Source organism: Oppia nitens, unplaced genomic scaffold, assembly GCF_028296485.1.
Source record: "Oppia nitens isolate AA-2021 unplaced genomic scaffold, nextdenovo-longstitch-racon4-pilon3 scaffold1_pilon_pilon_pilon, whole genome shotgun sequence".
Taxonomy (NCBI): Eukaryota; Metazoa; Arthropoda; class Arachnida; order Sarcoptiformes; family Oppiidae; genus Oppia; species Oppia nitens.
Genome location: NW_026533199.1, coordinates 4791944 through 4813694, shown reverse-complemented (window position 1 = coordinate 4813694; position 21751 = coordinate 4791944). Strand labels below are relative to the sequence as shown.

Below are 21751 nucleotides of genomic sequence, written 5' to 3'. Positions count from 1 at the left end.
TTTGATATTATCACTGAAATGTGTCCACATCTGCATACCATCAACTTTGGTATTCATGACTTAATTTTAACTGATGATGAACTAAGTAGTCGATCCATTGATGACTTGTTTGCAAAGTATGGCAAACAATTGAATACATTGGTATTACCGCCGACTATTGATGAACCAAATGATTTAGAGAAAGCACTCGTCAAAAATGTCCACAATTGCCATAATTTAGTAAATTTAAGTCTATTTAATGATAGTAATGACGACAGAAGTGGTATAACTGACGATAGGTTTAAGTATTTAATTAATGAAAACAAAATGTTGTTTCCGAAGCTTAAGAAGATAGCCATCACTTATAACAACGATCTCATCAAAGTGTTTGACACTTTTGTCAAACAATACAAGAATCAGATGAAAGCTATTGCCGTAGAGTTACAGTTTAATACTGACGACAAAGCCGTCATAAAACTGGCCAATGGTTTGACACAAATGAAGCAATTGATTGATTTAGCGATCAGTGACTATATGACTGACGAAATGTTAGATTATATACCAAACAATTTATGTTATTTTGCGTTCAATGGCAACAAATTAAAGAGATTATTGTTGAATAATATTGTTGTCAAAGATATTAATGTAATGTCAAAAATACTTGATATAATTGCCAACAAATTTATGTGTTTAACTCAACTTGAATTTAGTGGCAATTTTCTTGAGTTTCCTGAAAACTATTACTTTGAGAGCAAATCATTTAAACAAATAAAACGATTAACACATTTAGTAATAATGCCATCAAAAGATAAGTCATTAAACAGTGAATTCTTCATCAATATTAATGATAATTTACCTCATCTTCAATATCTTTGTCTATCGAAAGTTGAGATCAGCAGCCAATCATTGGATTGGTTATCAAGACTTAGAAGAATACGAAATATCTCTCTGTTTATTGATGAAGATATTGAAGTTCCCGACAATGATATAATGATGAAGTGTCCAAAAATTGTCTCATTTTTGGTTAATGGCGAACAATGTCGTTAAAATTAAAATTAAATTTTTGATTAATAAATCAATCATTGATTTATTTTTATTGTTTTTATAATATTTTATAAACTTTTACTCAAATTATACATTAAATTACTGTAAATTCAATCTTAAAATAATTGCTACTTTATTATCGAATAAAGAAAATTAGTTTTTAAAACTTAATAAATAAATTTAGAAAATTAAACATTTAATTGTAATTTACATTTTATAAAATAAAAATTTATTTATTACTGTAATTAATATTAAACACTAATATACTGTAATCTAATTTTTAAAAAGTTATTTAAATAATTGATGAATAGTTTACATAATTTACAACTTTATTGATAACAACACGTGATTTCAATGTTAGTAAACAAAAAATTATAGAAAACATGAGTTCAACTAATGATGCGTTGCTTAAGACATTAGAGTCAATCGGTCCAAAAGTTTTTAATATTTACGGATCAGTTTGTTTGTGGACACAAATTATAGGATCAGAGCACACAAATGCCATAACATCTTTGTTTGATTTGTTGGACAACCAGTACAAGACATGTGAAGACAAGTACGAGTTGGCCACTCGTATACTTACACATGGATTCGGGAATGTCTTGGATGAACATAGCAAAGATCTGTTACCACCGACACCCACACCATCACTCATAATGGAAGTGACAGAAATTGATGAATCCAGTGATGAACAAGTGATGGTTATTGATGACGATTTTAATGGTATTGACTATAGTCAAGAAGTGAAAGACAATGACAACAAAAGAAAAAATTCAACACAGATTAGTGAAGACAACAACGACAAGTGTATACAACAAATAACCACTGATTGTACCACTGATTGTACCACCGATGGCACACAAAACTCTAATCAACTTATCGATGAAGATATTGAAGAGATGGATGAATGTATAATACCTAATCTTAGTCAAGAAAGCCAACCAATTGATTCCAGTGGTAGTTATGTTGAGGCCAGTACTCAACAATTGAATAATATATTGTCGACTCCAGATTCATACCAAAGTTGTCAGACAACACCTGATAATAATATTCATAAAAAATGTGATAACAATTCAAGTGAATCAAATGTTGACGAATCGATAGAAGAGAGGCCAAAGAGTCCGCTTGAGATACAAATCAATGCAAATGTGGATAATTTGACACCAATTAAACAAAGAATTAACAAACAGTTGAGTCACGACCGGAACAACCATTCACTTTGTGAGTCTCCCATCACATCGTTGTCTTCAACGCATAGAATGTCAACGTTGTCACCGACGCTGTCGAATGCAATGTCAAGTCCTGTATCGAGTTGTTCACCGAAATCAATGTCTTCACGTTCATCACGTGCTAGTAGTTGTCGTTCGGCATCAAAAAGATTAGCGTTTAAATCGCACGAACAGACTATTGGAGAATATAATAGTATTATCCCTTACGAAGTCTATACCTCTGAACAACAATATTTAAAAATGATGTCACCTAACAGTTCCACTAATAATGGCGAACTAACAATAGATAAAATACCGGATGAATTCATTGAAAGAGTTATTGAACAGAACGTCAAAGAACTTCGAAAAAGTGATTCTTAGTTTTAAATCATTTCACAAAACATTATTATTTTTAATCATTTTTTAATTATTTTACACGAATTAAGATTTTTAAAAATAAATTTATCATTAATTTGTGGAATTTTACAGTAAATAAATGACTACAATATATATCATAATTTTTAAACATTACCTAAACAGGTAATCATTTATTTTTACTTTACCGTTAATCTAATTTTGAATATTTTTATCTTTATGTTTAAAAATCTGATTGACAACTTATATGAAATTATAAGTATTATTTAAAAATTTTATAATTATCTGCTCTTAATATTATTATAATTATCAACAAAACATTGAATCAATAATAATTATAAGTGTGTTATATTATAATTACTAAATAACTACAAACTGAACGATTATAACTACGATTAAAAACTAATTTCATTACTTTTAACATATAATTTTGGTATTATATACAGTATTATAGCATTAATTTATTCAATTGATTTGATCGATTATTGCTAATCTTAATAAATTATTGTTGTATTAAATAATAGTATTAAATATACGGGAAAATATAGTATTAAACAATTGTTAAATTACTGTAATTATTACTACAAAAAATAAAGTTTAAATAAATTTTTAGTAACTGACGTTTAAAATATAAATTAAATCAATCTAATGTTGTATATACTATACTTTATAATATATATATATATAATATATGAAAAATGATGATATAATGATCATATATTAATAATATAATACTCTCTGTATTACAAACTTTCATCAATTTTTAAATATAACTATCTTTTTGTTGTTTCCGCCAAACAATTGTTGGTTACTATAGTAATGTCAATATTAGAGATGAGCTCTGAAAACATGAATCATTCATTCAATTATTCATTCAATACTATAAAACTGTATTAAAAATAAAGTAGAGTTTTATTTAACAAAGGGCTGAGTTATTGGGGGGTTATTTTAATTTGATTTAAATCAGACTTTATTCAAATTGTATATATGCTTATATGCTATTGTATTAAATAAACAAAAATATTTTAATTATAAAAATAATATTAAGTTTTTAAATAATTGTTAATAAATAGTAACTTTGTAATAGACGGTCAACAATATCCCCCAACAGTCCAACCCCTGCCACAGTATAACTGCATTAATGCTATGCATTGAGTGTATTGTAATAAATGTCATAAATTTGTTGTCATTTAATGTTTTGATGTTTTTTTGACACATTGTTTGATATTTGAAGACATTTAGTAATAATTTAGTGGACACTTGACATTAAATTTATTGACCAATTGGTTGCAAACCATTAATTGGTTGATACAATCAATCAATTGTCATCAAAAATGTCTGAATTCAATTGCAGTGTAGACGTGCCGCTGGCCATCACTGAAGACTTCGGTGACTTCCAGTGTTCAGAAGATATCGACAATTCAAATACAGTGAGCAATAATCCAACGGAACAGTTGGACAATAAGGCTTTCGTTGAGACTAACGGCTCAACTTTGACGGACAACAGTTTTTCGGAAAGTCTTGAAGATCTGGTCAATACATTTGATGAGAAGATTACAAATTGTTTTCGCAATTATGACGAAAATGTGTCAAATTTAGCGCCCGTTCAGGTCAGGAGTCAAGAAGACATCATGAATGAGTCACAGTATGTTTGCATTAATATATCTAATCTAACCATCGATGACGACTATTATCAAACTTTTATGATATTGTTTTTATAGGATGTGGTGGACATTGACCGGCAATTTTGGTAATATTTTACCGATTGATTGGAACAAAACATACGCCCGAAAACTACATTTACCAACGCTTAACATAAATGAGTCGCTAAATGGAGGCCGCAATCTGTCAAATAATATCAATGAACTCTTTGATCCCAATTGTGATGAAGAAGAGTTGGCCAAAGATTTGGATATGCATTCACTTATATTGTCGAGTCTACAACAGGAACCCATTTTTACAGCCGAACAAGTCCTCGAAGAGATCGATGAGATAATGATGAGTGAGTCGACATCGAGTGTGACCACTTCAGAGACCAACTCATCAGACAAGTCACCGACCAGTTGTGATGAGCGCAAAGAGAGACAGTCGATGGCAGCCTTGCTTTACGAGGAAAAACTAAAGACATACTCAACGGTTCAGTTGAATGAGCTTTATATGGATTTGGAGCGTATGATTCAACACAACTCCGAGACATTGATTCACGAGTTGGCACTCAGGGATGAACTCGAGTTTGAAAAAGAACTCAAGAATAGCTTTATATCTGTATTATTGAGTGTTCAGAATAAGCGCCGACAACACCATTTGGACCGCAAACGAGGCCGTACTGCCGAACCTAAATACCTGACCACTGTTATACCATATAATACTGGTAGTGGACCACCAACTGTAGCCACACTCCAAATGCTCATCAAAAGTAAATATTAATTTTATTGTTTTATTTATATTAATTATTAACAATTAATATTTTATTTAGTATTGCGTGCTATTAATGAGGACAGTCCAACCGTACCAACACTATTAACCGATTATATACTTAAAGTGATTTGTCCCACCACTTGAATTATAAGGACTCACCCTATTTTGAAACACATTGTCACACATTATTTACTTATAAGTTATAAACCATTTAGAGATTAATTAATATACAGTACACTACAGTATAATACTGTATATTTAAAAAAATATTTCTTTTTATGGGTTGTATAATATTTAATGAATTTTTAAATTGGAGTAACAATTTGAATGAAATTATATTTGGATTCAATTTACCGGTATATTAATGTACGGTATTTAGTGATAATTCAATTTTGTTTTTGACACCAAAGTTGATATATTTTTTAGTCATCGATGAGTATATTATAAAAATGTTTGATTTAAATATTAACATTATAGTAATATTCTTATGATAAATATATAGTAAATTATATAAAGGCTTGATTGCAATTTTAATAATGATTTGAAGTTTATCTCATAATTTAGGTCTCATATTTTTACATTATTTATAATTGTTATAATTAATATCGAACTACATATATTAATATATATACTAATATCTAAAATTAAATTTAGTAATTAAATTTATAAGTATTTCGATATTAACCTAAGATATTTTACATTTGGTTACAATTTTATGTGTAAATATTGTTTTTAGTGTAATTTAATTAAAGGTAACATGAATGACAAACTATGTCATATAAATTTACAAAAATTACAATTTGATGGAAAATATACTCTAATTTTATTATAGTTTAAACAAGAGATTTATTTTTGTGATTTAGGTATTAATATACGTGATTGACTTTGAGCTGATTATAAATTTAACTAATTTCTACAACGTTATACTTTATATTGTTTGAATGTATAGTATATTTTAATACTAAAAGTATATATATTTATTATCTATATATTGATCAAAATGATTTTTTTTTTTTTAATTGTTTGTTTTGTATTTAAATTTAATTATTAAATTTTACGCCAAATGTATTACATATTTCAATAATTGAAAGCATGTAATGCCTCAAAATTCAGCTCAAAAATATTAAATGCATTTTTAAATTGTGGTTTTAATAAATTACTATTTCTCATAACAATCTTATGTATTGTTGATTTTATTTAATTATATTTTAGTTAGTTTATAATATTTTTTGATTATATAAACTTATAAAACTTATTATTCACTATTTTATATTATATTAATTGTTATAATTTAAATCATTAAATAATATATACAAATAAAAATGATATTTAATTGCTTGATTAAATTGTTACTACAGAGTATAAATAGACAACAAAGGAAATAATAAACTTGTAATTGAATTATTTCTTAAATAAGTTATTAAGATTTATTAAGTATAATATTACACCACCTAATAAACGGCTATTTAATGCTATGTTTTTAATAATAATAATAAATTTGATCTAGTACATTTCAGTTATTTATTGGCATTTGAAAATATTGCAGAATTAGTAAACATTTGACATAAAATTAGTTTTTTTTAACTAAACATATTGTGTTTTATTTGCAATTTATTCAATAAAAGTAACAGATATTTGAATATTATAAATTATATACAAATTATATTTACAAACATTAATCAATTAATTAATTTCTAAATAAATTATTGTGGTATCAATAATAATAAAAGTTATTATTTATAATCTATATTATATATGTATATATCTTTACAAAAGGATGTGAAATTTAGAAAAAATAATTTAATTATACAACTGTTTAATATTTTAAAAATATTAATATATTATACTTTGTTTACAGTATTCTTATTAAACGTAATATATTATACTAAAGTAATACAGTATAATGATTTCAATTTATAATTATGTCAATCATACCATATATACTATTTTAAGTGCAAATTATGTACAAACTAACACTTGTCATATGATTGATAGTTTGATAATCAATTTGTAATATCATTAGTACTGTATTTTCATAATACTGTATAATAAGGGTAAGTATTAAATATATTGTTTAAAATTCAATTATTATTTATAATATTAATATTTAAAAATTTTTAAATTATATTTTTAATATACAGTATTAATTAATTTAATAATATTACAATTATTATTATGTATTTATTTAATACTATATGTCATAAATTTATATTTAAAAGCAATACAAATACAATAAACATACTATTGTTTAGTATAATTCATTATTTATTCAGCTATTTTTTTATTTTATAATTTTTTAAATTACATTTCTAATATAAATATACACTGTTTTTTATTTGATAAGTATTTAATAAAATTATGATTTTTTAAAGATATAAAAATGCCTAAAATGTTGGATAAAATATGTCAAATATGTGAAGATAAAGCAAGTGGTATATATATATAATATACTAATGATATATAATTTTGTTTAATAATATATATAAATATTAATTTGTTTAAAGGTTTTAATTTTAATGCCATTACATGTGAATCTTGTAAAGCGTTTTTCAGAAGAAATGCCACCAAAGAAAATGTATAAAAAAAATTTGTGAAAATATATTAATATTTGTTAATTATTAGCAATTTCACTGTTTTTTGGGCGGTAAATGCAGAATAAATTTAATGTATCGAAAGTATTGCAAAATGTGTCGATTGAAGAAATGTTTTGCTATGGGAATGAAAAAAGTAATAATAAATTTTATATGAAATTAATGAAATTATATTTAATTTTTTCTGAAGGATCTAATACTTAGTGAAGAAGAGAAACAGTTTCGACAAAATAGATTGAAAGAGAAGAAGAAACTGAAACAACAGATTATCGATGAGTTGACCAAAATTGCCGACACGTCTACAGTTGATGTCGTTATTAACAGTACCTCACCATCACTTGTCACACATAATGTCAATGATTTGTTAGATTCAATGGACTCTAATAACTACGACAAAAATGATAATAAACAAGAGTCTAAAGTCAATAATCCTGATTCAGATAATCAGATTTCAATTGATATCAACCAAAAATCGTTTGAATTATCAATGATTCCGATTTCCAGACAAACTATAAGTGTTGAGACATTCAATGAACAGGAAGGCAATCGTCTAACTGAACTGTTCAGTGCTATTAAGACACTAAACAATAGATCTCCAAAGCATTCAATTGTAATAAATCCTGATCTAAATGAAGCACTTCGTGTTATTTATAAAAAGTTTGAAACAGATATCAAAAAAATTGTCAAATTTTCTAAAGGATTGTTTGCATTCAATGGTCTTTGCGATGACGACCAGATCTGTCTTATTAAGTATAGTATAATAGAGATCGTAAACCTAAGAATTTTACTCCATTTTAACCCAAACCACAGAATCTGGAATATTCTTACGGTATTTTTACTTATATTAGTTATAGTCAATACTGTAATCACATTATTAAACATTTTATGTATTATTTTTTTAAAATTATATTCAGGATAGCGATACATCAGATTTATTGTTTATTGATATTCTTAAAGAAGGAAAAAGAAATTATTACCAAAATTTTTGTGATTTTATTGATAAAATATCCGCTGAATGGCATTCAGATAAATCTATTATTGATTTGGTAGTCATAAATAGTACTTACAAATTGATTTGTAAATAATTATCTAATTGTTTTATTTTATTATTTAGTTAACAGCAATCATATTATTTGACCCAAATAGACCTGATTTAAAACATTCTGAATCTATTAAGTAATTATATTAAATTTATTTGTCAACAAAATTTGTGAAATTAATAATTATTTAATACTAAATATGAATTGATTATAGACTTCAACAACAAGTTTACATATATTTACTCCAACGATATTTGGGTATACAGTTTGGTAGCGATTGTTTGGCTAAGACTACGTTTTTAAGACTCTTAAATAGTTTGAATGACTTACACATTATAAACAACAAGATTGCTCTTAATTGGTCCGAAAGGACACCAATAGTTCCTATACTTAAAGAGATTGCCGACAGAAAGTATAGTATAACTGAATTTTATTGAAAATATTAATTGTAATAATAAATTATAATATATTATTACATTATACTGTAATATGATTAGAAATCAACTATATAATATTATAATAATACTGTATATAAAATATTGAAACTTTATGTACTAATGTAACCAAATGTAATAAAATCGATGATAATGTATTTTACGGTATATCCTAAATTTATCAATGTTTGTAAATAAACATAAAAACTATTTATAACAAGATTAACTTGGATTTAAATATAATATTTATATTTGATTACAAACATTTTACAAATTAAATTTTCTAGTAAGATAACTATTAAATAACAAATATCATATTGTTGTTAGTTTTTCTGTTTTTTATCAAGATCATTTCACATATTTTTTATCAGGTTTTATTATCCACTAAATAATTACTAACACTTAAATAATAATATATTATACAGTATAATTTATACTAGTGTATATTTAATAGGTAAAGAAATAATAATATAATATTATAATATACTATATATAAAATTTATATAATACATGTATATGTACGGCATTATCATTATTAATACAATGATGATGATAATTGTTCAAATTTATTGAATAACCCTCGGGATATACTTATACAGCTTTATATTAATATATAATTTTATAACTTATATTTTACTAGCATTTTATACATGTAGTTGACTATTAATAGTACTGTACTTTATAAGGTTTTCAAAGTGTATTTAATTTGTCCTAAATAAGTAGTTATTCAAAATCAATGATATGAAATATACAGGTAAACTACAGTATAAATAATTTGTAATTTGTATGGACTTTGTATGACATTTTGGTGTATATACTGTCCATTTGGTTAAATCAAACAAAACATTAAAATATAGTTAACGAATGGCATAGTGTATTGAAAACTGATTACCGTAAATGATAAAGTGATAAAGTGATCAAGGTCATATTCATGTTCATATTACAGGCATTAGGAAACAACTTGATGTGTGTTTATGTTTTTGTGTAATACAATAGTGTAATCGTCATTATAATAAAATTAATATGTTTATTAATTTAGTGGATAGTCTATTTTTGGGGAACTCCCGATATTTTTAGATACTGGTGCTCTTTAATGCCATGTTTGCCATATTTATTCATATATGATAAGTGTGTGTTTATATTTAATGTTTCGCATTATAGCCGTCCATTATAAATATACTTTAGTATATTATATATATATATATATATATATAAGTAATTTTAACTAATTTATAAACATACAGTGCTTTTATTTATATTATATAAATAACTCATTACTAGAAATACTACAGTATTTGGCATTTGCAGTATAATGTAATACTGTATCGTAATATTATACTAAAATCAGTACTAATATTAAATAAATTATAAACAAAGTGATATCAAAGCTATATTTTGGATAATCATTATTTTATAAGTAATAATAATGTGATTATAAATTTTGTGCTATGGATTAACATTAAATTATATAATTATATAAATTATTTTCAAAAATAAATAAAAATAAAATCTAATTTCACTTATCATAAATAGTATATGAATTTGATTATTACATACCAGTGCTGATTACAATGTTTTTATGATCAAAATTTACTAATTAACAAAATGCCCAAAAAATTTAACAAATGTTGTGTCATATGTGGTGACAAAGCAAGTGGTAAGAAATGTTATATCATTTATATAATAACTAATTTAAATTATTGTCTAATTAATAATATTTAATATGAAAATATTTAAAATAATAATTGATTTAAATACATAAAGTTGATCATGGTCAAATAATTTCTATTTAACATTGAAAACTCATTTTAAAAATTTGTTTTTGAAAAAAATGTTCAATTATTAGTTAAATAAGTTATGATTTTTTAATTTCTAAATCTATAATTAGGTTATAATTTTAAAGCCATTACTTGTGAGTCTTGTAAAGCATTCTTCCGGCGAAATGGAGACAAATCTAAGAATTATCTTCAGGTAATATAAATTTTTTAAAAAAATTACAGTTATTTTGAATTTAATTTACATATAATATGATTAATTGAAAAAAATACAATTAATATAATTATACAGCAATTTAAATGCTTTTCCGGTGACAATTGTAAGATAGATGTCTTAACCCGAAAGTTCTGTAAAAAATGTCGACTAAAGAAATGTTTTGATATCGGAATGAAAAGTGTATATAAAATTATTTTTAAATATAATATTAAATAACTAATATATTATTGGAATAATTTAATCAATGCATTGATATTATAGGAATTGATACAAACGGAAGAGCAAAAGGAGGTCCGGAGGAATAAAATTAGGGAAAGAAAAGAACAGAAACAACAATCTGTTTGTGAAAAATCGAGGAAAGATAGTGTCAACTCATCCGATGAGTCCATGTCTTGCATTATTAGTAGTGACAGTACTAGTGATACAAATAGCTCACCAAAAGTACAAGAGTTGTCACAAAGCGAATCAAATACTTGTGAAGAAATAAGTGATACTAAAGACGAGTTCACGACATTTGCCGAATTTATGGCATCAAAAAACACGACACAAATATCAAGTAATGTCTATCGCGAGGCCGTGGAGTTGGAGTTAAGTGTTATACCGATTCCCAGAGCTATGAATAGCGAAGATTTTAATGAATTAGAAGCCAAACGGTTTGATGAGTTGTTTGATGCGCTTAAGATTCTCAACCATCCGGTGCCCAAAAGTACAGCCATTGCAGATGACATTACGGAAGCGATTCGGATAATGTGTTTTAAATCAGATTATGATATCCGAAAAATAGTGAAAATGTCTAAAAGGTTGAGCGCTTTTCAAGCACTTTGCGAAAGCGATAAAATATGTTTACTTAAATACTCGGTTATTGAGATCTTCACACTTAGAATACTCTTGGATATGGATTTTGATAAATATTACTGGAATATTGTGACCGTATGTTTGTATCAAATATAATGATAATTAATTTAATTAATTTAAAAATATATTTTTATTGATTTTTCTTAAAGAATAGCGAAGTCGGGACATTGGTATCAATGGATTTGTTAATTAAGGGTAAACGCAATTACATTGAAAGTTATGCCGATTTTATTCGCAAATTTCTTCCTGAATGGGATTCCGATAAAGTGGTTATAGATTTGGTAATTTGATTGTAAAAACTAAATTTACTTTTATTATTATAACATAGTTTTGTTATGAAATTATTTAGTTGTCAGCAATACTATTGTTTGACGCCAGTAGACCGCTATTGACACATAGAGAGTCTATTAAGTAAGTATACAAATTATTATTTTATGATTGTCTCATCAATAATATAATACTATTAAAAAACAGTATTATTTTTATATATATTTTAAAACAAGACATTTGTTTAATCAATTAGAGTTCAACAACAAGTTTATATGTATTTACTTCAGCGATATCTTCGTATGCGATATCCATCCGAATGTGACGCTAACATCAAATTCTTGCGTTTATTAAATAGTTTACATGACTTACATATTGTCAATGAAAAGATCGCCAGTGCCTGGTCTGAGGGACCGGTAAATACACCACTTCTTAAAGAAATTGCTAACAGAACTCAAACACAAACTTCATTTTTATTATAAAATATATTTCATATATAATTCATAAAAAAACAATTGAATCTCATTTGATAATTTGAATCTTATGATACATTATATTTTATATTAATTTTATATTTAAATAAAAATATATATTATGAAATCCTATTTAATATGTATGTAGATATTGTATACAATGTATTATTTGATAGAATCTACTGAAACAATGATTATGAAACAAATATTACAATGAAATCAATTATTAAAATGTTATATATTTGTTATTAAATGTTTCTAGATATAAATATAATGAACTATTGTTTCATTTTATGTTTACAATTATATCATATTTAATTAAATTTGTAAATATTATGAAAACTATATTATTAAATAAATAAAATATTATTTTGGTTATCTGAAATTTTAGAAAATTGTATTAATATTAAATTATTAAGTGTATCATTTAATTTGATAATGTTAGTGAGCTTCAGATAAATTACTAATATTATATATAAGTTTTAATTGACTAATAATAGTTATTTTTAATAACCGATTAAAACAAATTTTAAATGTCAGAGTTTTTACCCTTCAACTAATGAATGCTGGGATTTATTACCAAATCACTAGTTATATTATATATTTTTTTTAAATATTTAAATTTAATTTTAAATGTTTTATTATAAAATGCATTATATATTAAATAAAATGACATATCATATGACTTTTTTATGTTTGCATAATAAGATAAGACAAGTGATATGGTTGGCTTGGAAATGGCTATTCACTGCAATTTATTAATTGTATTGATGAAAACATTTCACAAAATTAAATCATTATAATTATAATTATTTGTTATAAATATTGTATTTTTATTATAAATTGTTTTTAATTGGATTTATATGTTTGAATAAATTATTGAATACAAATGACAGACAAAGAGACTATTAAAATATGTTTGGTTTGCGGCGATAAAGCAATAGGTAATGAACTCTATATACATTTTTATGTATACCTATATATTTGTCAATAATTTAAATTTAAAAACACATATTTCATAACTTAAAATATACAGTACTTTTAATATGATTTTTAAAAACTGACAAAAAATTAACATATAATATGTTGAAGATAAAATTTTAAAAATGTGAAATAATAATTAAACTATTTTACATATGTTATATAAACTTAATTTTTCTAAAAATTAAATAATTAAAAATGATGTATAATTATAATTTTATATTTAACCAGGTACAAATTTTAATGTAATTACTTGCGAGTCATGTAAAGTATTATTCAGAAGAAATGCTTTACATTATGAGGTAATTGTCAACAATAGCTCATAAACTGTTCAATAATTTAATTTATATTTTTATAGTCATTTAAATGTCAATTTGGAGACAACTGTATCATTGATGTCTTGAGGAGAAGATTTTGCAAGAAATGTCGTTTAAAGAAATGTTTTGATGTGGGAATGAAAAAAGTATAAAAAATAATTTAAAGAATAGTTATAATTATTAAAAATTAATTATTATTTAAATGAGTTTTCAAATGTTGTCATTTGTTTTCTTAAGGAATGGATTCTTAACGACGACGAGCGTAAAGTCCGTCGAAAGAAGATCGAAGAAAATCGTAAAAAACGAAAGATTTCTCAAATATCGCAAAGCGATGCTTCAAATTCAGACACAAATAGTCAAATGGATACAGAATTTAGTAATAGTCTGCAGATTCTGGAGAAAACCAGTGATATTGATGTCAATGACGAACGACTCAATAAAGAAATTATGGAAATCAAGAATTATATTAAAAGTAAAGAAATACTTGAAGTGTCTGATAGTGTCTTCTATAAGGCCGTCGAGTTTGAGTTTTCTGTTGTTAATTCAATGGCCCAACCGTTTGATAAAAACAATTTAACAGATATTGAGGCTAACCGTATGTCTGAGTTAATCAATGCGACTCAAGTGATGACAACCATTATGTCTACTCATGTAATGTCGGATTACCAGAAAGCGGTTATACATGAGTTTCAGCAAAACAAAGTGCCTGAATCGGCCAATGATATCACTAAATTGATGGCAATTCAATTGGAGAATATGGCCATCAAAACAGTAAAGATGTGCAAAATGTTGAGTGGATTTAAAATTCTGTGCGAAAACGACAGAATCGCTCTTTTGAAGTACGGATCCATTGAAATCTGTACCATTCGGTCGGTCCTAACATTTAACTTTGAATCCGAGTACTGGACTTTTGTTTTGGTTGGCAATCAAATAATATATTTTATTTATTGATAAAATTAAAAAAAAAGTTATTATTTATTATTTATTTAAATAATAGGATAGCGAAAACTCTGTTGTCTTACATCTGGAACTGTTAAAGCAAAACAAGAAAAATACATTTATTAGTAATAGAAACTTCTTGAAGAAGATTGAGGCAGTTTGGGACTCGGATGTTGTTATCATTGATTTGGTATATTATTAATCTATAATCTATTATAAATAAACCGATAATTATTATTAATATCATAGTTGACTGCAATAGTATTATTCAATCCGGAACGACCTACTCTTCAACATAAAGAGTTAGTCAAGTGAGTTATATGCCATTAATAAACAATTATTAATATTAATATTATTTATTAGTATTATTTTGTATCATAATTTATATACTTATATTATTTCAATATAGCTAATGTTAAAAAAGGACTAATTAATAACATTTACATAATCAATATACAAATACTATCTATTTTATCAAATAGATTACAACAACACATTTACATGTATTTATTGCAACGCTATTTGATGTCTAAATACCGGTCGGAATGTGAGGCAAAGTCAAAGTTTTTAAGGCTATTAAACTGTTTGACAGATTTGCCGATTTTGAATGAAAAGGTTGTCCAGAATTGGTTGGAAGCGGACACCAAAAATACAATGCCTTTAATGAATGAAATTTGTGACCAAAATAAACCTAATATTATGTCTTAATGTATTGATATTTATAATTAATGTAATCAGTTTCGGTATTTTAAATGAATTATTTGTTAACGTAATAAAATTTGTACTAAACTAGTATTTATATAATTATTGTTCAATAAATATTATGCAATATAAATAAGTCTTTAGTACATTTACAACAAATATAATTTAAGTATTTTATTACTTAGTTGAATATAGGATTATATAAAAAGTTAAATAACTTGAAGGTTAAATTAATTTTAATTATTTAACTTAAGTTAATACAGCAAATCGTTTAAGGAAAACAAAACATTATAATATCATTATCTAAAAAAATAAATATTTAATATATTATTTTATCATTTATTAAAAAATATGTTGATTTAAATAATATTCTTTTTATGCAAAGTTTGCTATTAAAATTGATATCTAATAATTAAAAATTAATATAATATGCATTAATTTTTATTTACTTAATTGAAATCTACAATTCATTATAAACATATATTTCTAAATATAATGCCAAATCATTATCATAACATTATGATTGAATTAATAATCCATTTGTGGATTGCTATTATTATGTGTATTACTAAATTAAAATATTTTCAATTATAATTTAACAAATTGATTGATTCAAACATCACAATCATATATTTAGTTTGTTTCCATAGATATTGTACACAATATGATGGCGAATATTCCTTATAATCAAAAACATTGAATTATTAAATACTGTTTTATTAAAAAAAGTTAACATTGAAATAACTACCTGTAAGTAAGCATCGTATTAATATATCATATGACTTATTAATACATACATTTTGGATTATACTACTATTATGTTAAAATAAGTCAAATGTACTTGTATATACTTATTTTTAATTGACAGAGTTAAAGTACAAATTTGTATTATTAATTAATTTAATAGTATCTCAAAGTGTAAAAACTGATTAATTGAACACTAAGTGATAATTAAAGAAAACTATTTTATATGTTTGCAAAAATGACCAAGACATGTTTGCTTTGTGGTCATCAATTGTTTGGTAACTTATAAATAAATGATGATTTGTGTTTTGTAATTATTTATTTATTAAATTACCAATTTTTAAAAATAATAAAATGTAATAATTTGTTTTAAATAGGTAACAATTTTGATTCTCTAATGTGTGAAACATGCAAATCGTTTTTTATGAGTAATGCATTCAATGAAAAGGTATTTATAAATTAATATAATAATATTCATTAAGAAATAATTAAAATATTTTATCAACTTTTATAAAATTATATATATTGTATATATATGTAAATTTATAATATAAATCAATCTAAAAATCTAGTGTTTTTTGGATAAGAACTGTCTTAAAGATATAAAAACACCAAAAATTAATCAAAAAATGTTATATATTTTGAGTAATTGTGTGGACACAGAAATAAAAAATTGATTATAAAAATTATATTATATAAAACTCTAATAATAACATCAAAATTTGTAATTTAGGATTGGATTCATTTAAATAGACTAAAATCTGATCAACAATTTAGAGAAGAGATTAACGAAAGAAAAAGAAAATACAGTAAAATAACAGATAAGAAGTCATTACCAAATTGGGACTATTGTGACACAAATTGCAACTTATTTAACATTTATGATACAATCAATAATATTGATATTATCAATGAAGTTAATACACAGATACAAAAAATTGATAACAGTATCGAAGTCAACGATATTATTGATATATCAGATGACATATCGGAAATGACTTACAAAAAAGTTGCCGAATTAGACAATACTCCCATACCTATAGCCCGACCTATAGTTAGTCAGCAGTTGATATTCAATGAACTCGAGGCCAACAAATTGTGTGAACTGTTTAGTGCCACAAACTTTTTCTCGGAATCGGAAAATCGGTTCACTTCGGGGACAACAAATTACAGTGATATGCATCGTATTATGTGCTCTAAGTTTGATCAACAGGTGCTTCAAATTGTAAGGATGTCCACAACGTTGACATCATTTAACGGTATTTGTGAAAATGATAAGATATGTCTCATTAAATACGGTTCACTCGAACTGTTTTGTATGCGTGCCGTTCCCTTCTATGATTATATTACCGATCATTGGACTTATGCTATGGTATATTCAAAATAAATGTACATTTTATTCAATTAACACTTTTTATTTATAATTATTTTAGGACAATAATAATGCATTAATACTAAGTCTTGAAGTAATGCATGAATTTCCGCACAATTTGTATGCATATTATAAACAGTTTTTAAACAAAATATGTAAAGAATGGGAATATGATTCTGTTATTTTAGATTTGGTTAGTTTTTCATTATAATTAGGTTTTAATTAATTATTATTTGTAAATTATATTTACTAAATATATTGTTTTTACATCAATAGTTGACAGCAATAGTGCTTTTCAATCCGGATCGACCTTATTTGCTATATAAAGATATTGTCAAGTAAGTCAATTTATTAATTGGTATTTTATAAAACTTTTTTTTAATATTTTATTTTTTAAATATAGATTACAACAACATATTTATATGCATCTATTACAACGATATTTATTTGTTAGATATAAATCAATTAATAAAATGAGAAATAAATTTTTAAAATTATTGAACGCTTTGATGGATTTGAATGTATTGGGAACGGCGTATAGCAAAATATGTATTGAAAATACTAACAAACATTTGGAGCTCATGGGTGTGATGTTTGACCAAAAAGATAATATTACAAATAAAAAAAATTTTAAATGTTAATTACTGGTAGATTTTTAAAATATATTAATAAAATTTCATGTTTATTTAAACAAAATTTGTGTACTAATAAAAAAGCCATTGAATTCATTGTTGGTTTACTATATGGAATAAGACTCTAATGGTCTAATAAATAAGTTTTATTAATATAATAATATTATTGCTAAAAATTATAACGGATTTGACAAATAACCTTAAAAACTCTCATCAATAATAAGTTTGTTATCATTTAATTGATTAAAAAAATATGTGATGTTTTGTAATTTATTATAATATACATAAATAATGATGGCAGCTAATATTAATAAAAAATATAGTATTGTACTTTCTTTAGAAAAAAATAAAATTACACATTACTTATAATTAAAAAAAATGTTTTATCAAAACAATGTTATATTTCAATTTGAATTTAGTATCGACAACACAGAATCCATTAGAGCATTTGCACTAAAACTCAAGGCTAACTGTGTATAAATTGAAATTATATATAAATATTAAAAATAAATTAACATTTGTTGTTATTTTTATGAAATTAATATATTTTATTTAGTCATTCAGTAGATAATGTATTAAAAACTTGAGAAATTTTTGTCATAAATATTTTATTTATTTTTTTCAATATATTTTATATTTAAGTTATTTAATTAAAAAGTATTATCAAATATTTATAATATAAACATAAGTTTTATATAATTATTTAATTCCATATTATTGTTTAATAATGTCTGAAAATAATGATTCACTAAAACAATGTTTGATTTGCGGTGACAAAGCTATTGGTAAGTCATTAGATATAATTTTATGCAATATTTTAATTTAATAATTATTAAAATTACAATTTAAATATTAATAGGCAATAATTTTAATGCTTTATCGTGTGAATCTTGTAAATCATTTTTCAGACGCAATGCACTTAAATTCAAAGTAAGTTATTTGTTTAGTTAACAAAATAGAAATTTTATTTAAAAACTTACAATTTTTTCTATTTTATTTGTCGTAAAAACTGGCAAACTTTTGGACATCAATTGATACATTAAAATTTTTTTACAATATCCTGAGATGACAACAATGTAATAGAGGTTAATATTATAGTCCTATTCATTAACTAAGTTATCATATTTAATGCTTACAATGACTGTAAGCATAGACTCTAAGCTGTAAATATGATAACTTAGTTAATGAATAGGACTATAATATTAACCTCTATTACATTGTTGTCGTCTCAGCAATTCGTAATATAATTTTACACACAAATCATTGCAAATTGTGTCTAATGTTAAAAAAATTGCCAGACTTTTTCTAAACAAAGTTTTTTAGATTAGATTAATACTAATTTTATATTAATATTTTTTTTATTGTAATTGTTTTTATAGCAATTAAAATGTCATTACAACCAAAAGTGTACAATCAATACATTTAACAGAAAGTTTTGTAAGAAATGCCGTCTCGAAAAATGTTTTACAGTGGGGATGAATAAAGTAGTTATACTATACTATAATATAATTTTTAATTATAAATTTACTTTTATTTATTGTATATTTAATTTTCTAGAAAAAAATTATCTCAAGTCATGAAAAGATGATAAAGAAATTTGAAAAATTAAAAAATGATAAACAAATTGATAACAGCAATAATGTTGAATTACATGACAATCAATTGGAAATTTCAAGTGATCAAGTAGATGCTATTGATAATTTATCAATAAACATAGACCATCAATATGTCGATTATTATGGTGCCCTGGATCAATTTGTTAATAATCAAAATAGTGACCAAATTTTCGATAACATATCAGATCTTGTTTTTCATGACACAGTAGAGCTTGAGTTTACAGTATCACCCATTGAAAGACCCGTTGCTGATCATAGATATACTTTTAATGAGTTAGAGGGCTATAAGATGACTGAGCTGTTTGGGTCAAGCCATCCATTTACTGAACCTAAAAGTCGCCAAATTAGACGCGCTATGAATTATGCCGACCTGTATATGGCAATGACATATAAGATAGACCAACAAATGTTAAGATTAATAAATATGTCGAAAAGTTTGTCCACATTTAATACAATTTGTGAAAACGATAAGATATGTCTCATCAAATACGGAGCACTCGAACTGTTCTGTTTACGTGCCGTTCCCTTCTATGATTGTCTTCTAAATCAGTGGACATATACTCTGGTTAGTTGTCGTATATAGAGTTCAAATTTATAAATTTAAATAATTTTATTTTATGAATATTTAGGACGAAGAGACGTCAGTTATTATAAGTTTAGAGTTAACTCGAAATTTTCCATTCAATCTCTACGAATGTTATAAAAACTTTTTGTATATTATTTGTGATGAATGGGAATCCGATTATACTTTACTTAATTTGGTAATATTTTTTTTAACAACTAATATCTCTAATTAATTATTATTTATCAGTTAACAGCCATAGTATTGTTTAATCCAAATCGACCCAAACTTATATATAATGAATTAGTTAAGTAAGTGATTTTTAAAATAATTTTGTCATTACAATATTATTTTTAATAAAATATAATTTTCACTCATTTTTTAATAGATTTCAACGACAACTTTACATGTTTTTACTGCAACGTTATCTATCAATGAGGTATCAATCGACTAATAAATCAAAAGATAAATTTTTGAAACTATTGGACGCTTTGTATAAATTATCAATTTTGGGTGAGGCCTACAATAATAAAGCAAAACAAACTGATCCGGACATTGTGTCACCACTCATGAGAGAAATTCTGGATTTAAAACCTATTGATAATAACAATGTGAACACAAATTATCTTGTATTTTAAAATTATTTATTTTTATAACAAAAGGATGAATAATAAAGTAATTATTGAAAACTTAAAATTGAGAATTAATGTCATGAACTAAACTAAGTATTAATTTGTAGTCAAAGCAATTATGATTATATAAACAGTTGATAATACTGTAGAAAGTTTTCATTTTTATAATAAATCTATAGTAAACCAGTAGAGATGCAAAGATAGCATTTCCAGAACGAATTTTGTCAAATTAATATATTTAATTGTTTAAAATAGATTTTTTTTTGTAAAAATATAAATTTTTAAAAACATATTAGTCTAAATAAATATAATGAAATTTTAAAAAAAATGAAGTAAAAAAACGATTTTAATAAAAAAAAATTTGAAAACTCATAATCGTAAGTAAACAATTATATCTATAAATTCACAAAAATTAGTTTACAATAATTGTATTTAAAGATATTTTTTGACAGTATTTTGTCAGATCACTTATCTTTGTACTTCAATGTTTGTTATGTTATAATTGGTGCAAATATATAAATGAATCATTAACTACTGTATAATATATAACTAACTTATTAATAAATATGAAAACTTGT

The 21751-nt window shown here is 24.3% G+C and overlaps 6 protein-coding genes across 6 annotated transcripts; all 6 read left to right on the top strand.

Moving 5' to 3' along the window:
• The first annotated feature begins 3704 nt into the window (after positions 1-3704).
• On the top strand, positions 3705-5424 carry LOC128951900 (fasciculation and elongation protein zeta-2-like). Its single transcript, XM_054297198.1, has 3 exons — positions 3705-4251; positions 4328-5022; positions 5083-5424. The coding sequence occupies exons 1-3, from the start codon at positions 3941-3943 to the stop codon at positions 5166-5168; spliced, it is 1092 nt and encodes a 363-aa protein (XP_054153173.1). The 5' UTR covers positions 3705-3940; the 3' UTR covers positions 5169-5424.
• Positions 5425-7014: 1590 nt separating this feature from the next.
• LOC128966324 (nuclear hormone receptor HR96-like) lies at positions 7015-9092 on the top strand. Its single transcript, XM_054313170.1, has 8 exons — positions 7015-7078; positions 7397-7456; positions 7529-7599; positions 7647-7751; positions 7806-8444; positions 8530-8661; positions 8730-8791; positions 8870-9092. The coding sequence occupies exons 2-8, from the start codon at positions 7405-7407 to the stop codon at positions 9090-9092; spliced, it is 1284 nt and encodes a 427-aa protein (XP_054169145.1). The 5' UTR covers positions 7015-7078; positions 7397-7404.
• A 1523-nt stretch (positions 9093-10615) lies between these two features.
• Positions 10616-12685, top strand: LOC128966323 (nuclear hormone receptor HR96-like). Its single transcript, XM_054313169.1, has 7 exons — positions 10616-10746; positions 10978-11060; positions 11157-11261; positions 11343-12011; positions 12086-12217; positions 12286-12347; positions 12460-12685. Exons 1-7 carry the CDS (start codon positions 10695-10697, stop codon positions 12683-12685), a joined length of 1329 nt encoding a protein of 442 aa, XP_054169144.1. The 5' UTR covers positions 10616-10694.
• An 880-nt stretch (positions 12686-13565) lies between these two features.
• LOC128966321 (nuclear hormone receptor HR96-like) lies at positions 13566-15621 on the top strand. Its single transcript, XM_054313168.1, has 7 exons — positions 13566-13620; positions 13889-13959; positions 14016-14120; positions 14212-14892; positions 14972-15103; positions 15163-15224; positions 15396-15621. Exons 1-7 carry the CDS (start codon positions 13566-13568, stop codon positions 15619-15621), a joined length of 1332 nt encoding a protein of 443 aa, XP_054169143.1.
• Positions 15622-16589: 968 nt separating this feature from the next.
• LOC128952343 (nuclear hormone receptor HR96-like) lies at positions 16590-18373 on the top strand. The gene is made up of 6 exons (XM_054297727.1): positions 16590-16637; positions 16737-16807; positions 17093-17731; positions 17793-17924; positions 18008-18069; positions 18135-18373. Exons 1-6 carry the CDS (start codon positions 16598-16600, stop codon positions 18370-18372), a joined length of 1182 nt encoding a protein of 393 aa, XP_054153702.1. The 5' UTR covers positions 16590-16597; the 3' UTR covers position 18373.
• Positions 18374-19090: 717 nt separating this feature from the next.
• LOC128966320 (vitamin D3 receptor A-like) lies at positions 19091-20682 on the top strand. The gene is made up of 5 exons (XM_054313167.1): positions 19091-19148; positions 19223-19293; positions 19743-19847; positions 19921-20554; positions 20609-20682. The coding sequence occupies exons 1-5, from the start codon at positions 19091-19093 to the stop codon at positions 20680-20682; spliced, it is 942 nt and encodes a 313-aa protein (XP_054169142.1).
• Positions 20683-21751: the final 1069 nt, after the last annotated feature.

Bases quoted from the DNA above. Each gene is read 5' to 3' on its own strand.
- LOC128966320 (XM_054313167.1), top strand. From the start codon at position 19,091: ATGTCTGAAAATAATGATTCACTAAAACAATGTTTGATTTGCGGTGAC. The intron at 19,294-19,742 runs GTAAGTTATTTG...TTGTTTTTATAG, and splicing joins GCAATGCACTTAAATTCAAA to CAATTAAAATGTCATTACAA. The intron at 20,555-20,608 runs GTATATAGAGTT...ATGAATATTTAG, and splicing joins ATATACTCTGGTTAGTTGTC to GACGAAGAGACGTCAGTTAT.
- LOC128966323 (XM_054313169.1), top strand. From the start codon at position 10,695: ATGCCCAAAAAATTTAACAAATGTTGTGTCATATGTGGTGACAAAGCA. The intron at 12,218-12,285 runs GTAATTTGATTG...GAAATTATTTAG, and splicing joins ATAAAGTGGTTATAGATTTG to TTGTCAGCAATACTATTGTT. The intron at 12,348-12,459 runs GTAAGTATACAA...TTAATCAATTAG, and splicing joins ACACATAGAGAGTCTATTAA to AGTTCAACAACAAGTTTATA.
- LOC128966321 (XM_054313168.1), top strand. From the start codon at position 13,566: ATGACAGACAAAGAGACTATTAAAATATGTTTGGTTTGCGGCGATAAA. The intron at 13,960-14,015 runs GTAATTGTCAAC...ATATTTTTATAG, and splicing joins GAAATGCTTTACATTATGAG to TCATTTAAATGTCAATTTGG. The intron at 14,121-14,211 runs GTATAAAAAATA...TGTTTTCTTAAG, and splicing joins TTGATGTGGGAATGAAAAAA to GAATGGATTCTTAACGACGA.
- LOC128951900 (XM_054297198.1), top strand. From the start codon at position 3,941: ATGTCTGAATTCAATTGCAGTGTAGACGTGCCGCTGGCCATCACTGAA. The intron at 4,252-4,327 runs GTATGTTTGCAT...TTGTTTTTATAG, and splicing joins GACATCATGAATGAGTCACA to GATGTGGTGGACATTGACCG. The intron at 5,023-5,082 runs GTAAATATTAAT...TATTTTATTTAG, and splicing joins ACTCCAAATGCTCATCAAAA to TATTGCGTGCTATTAATGAG.
- LOC128952343 (XM_054297727.1), top strand. From the start codon at position 16,598: ATGACCAAGACATGTTTGCTTTGTGGTCATCAATTGTTTG. The intron at 16,808-17,092 runs GTATTTATAAAT...TTTGTAATTTAG, and splicing joins GTAATGCATTCAATGAAAAG to GATTGGATTCATTTAAATAG. The intron at 17,925-18,007 runs GTTAGTTTTTCA...TTACATCAATAG, and splicing joins ATTCTGTTATTTTAGATTTG to TTGACAGCAATAGTGCTTTT.
- LOC128966324 (XM_054313170.1), top strand. From the start codon at position 7,405: ATGCCTAAAATGTTGGATAAAATATGTCAAATATGTGAAGATAAAGCA. The intron at 7,752-7,805 runs GTAATAATAAAT...TTTTTTCTGAAG, and splicing joins TTGCTATGGGAATGAAAAAA to GATCTAATACTTAGTGAAGA. The intron at 8,792-8,869 runs GTAATTATATTA...AATTGATTATAG, and splicing joins AAACATTCTGAATCTATTAA to ACTTCAACAACAAGTTTACA.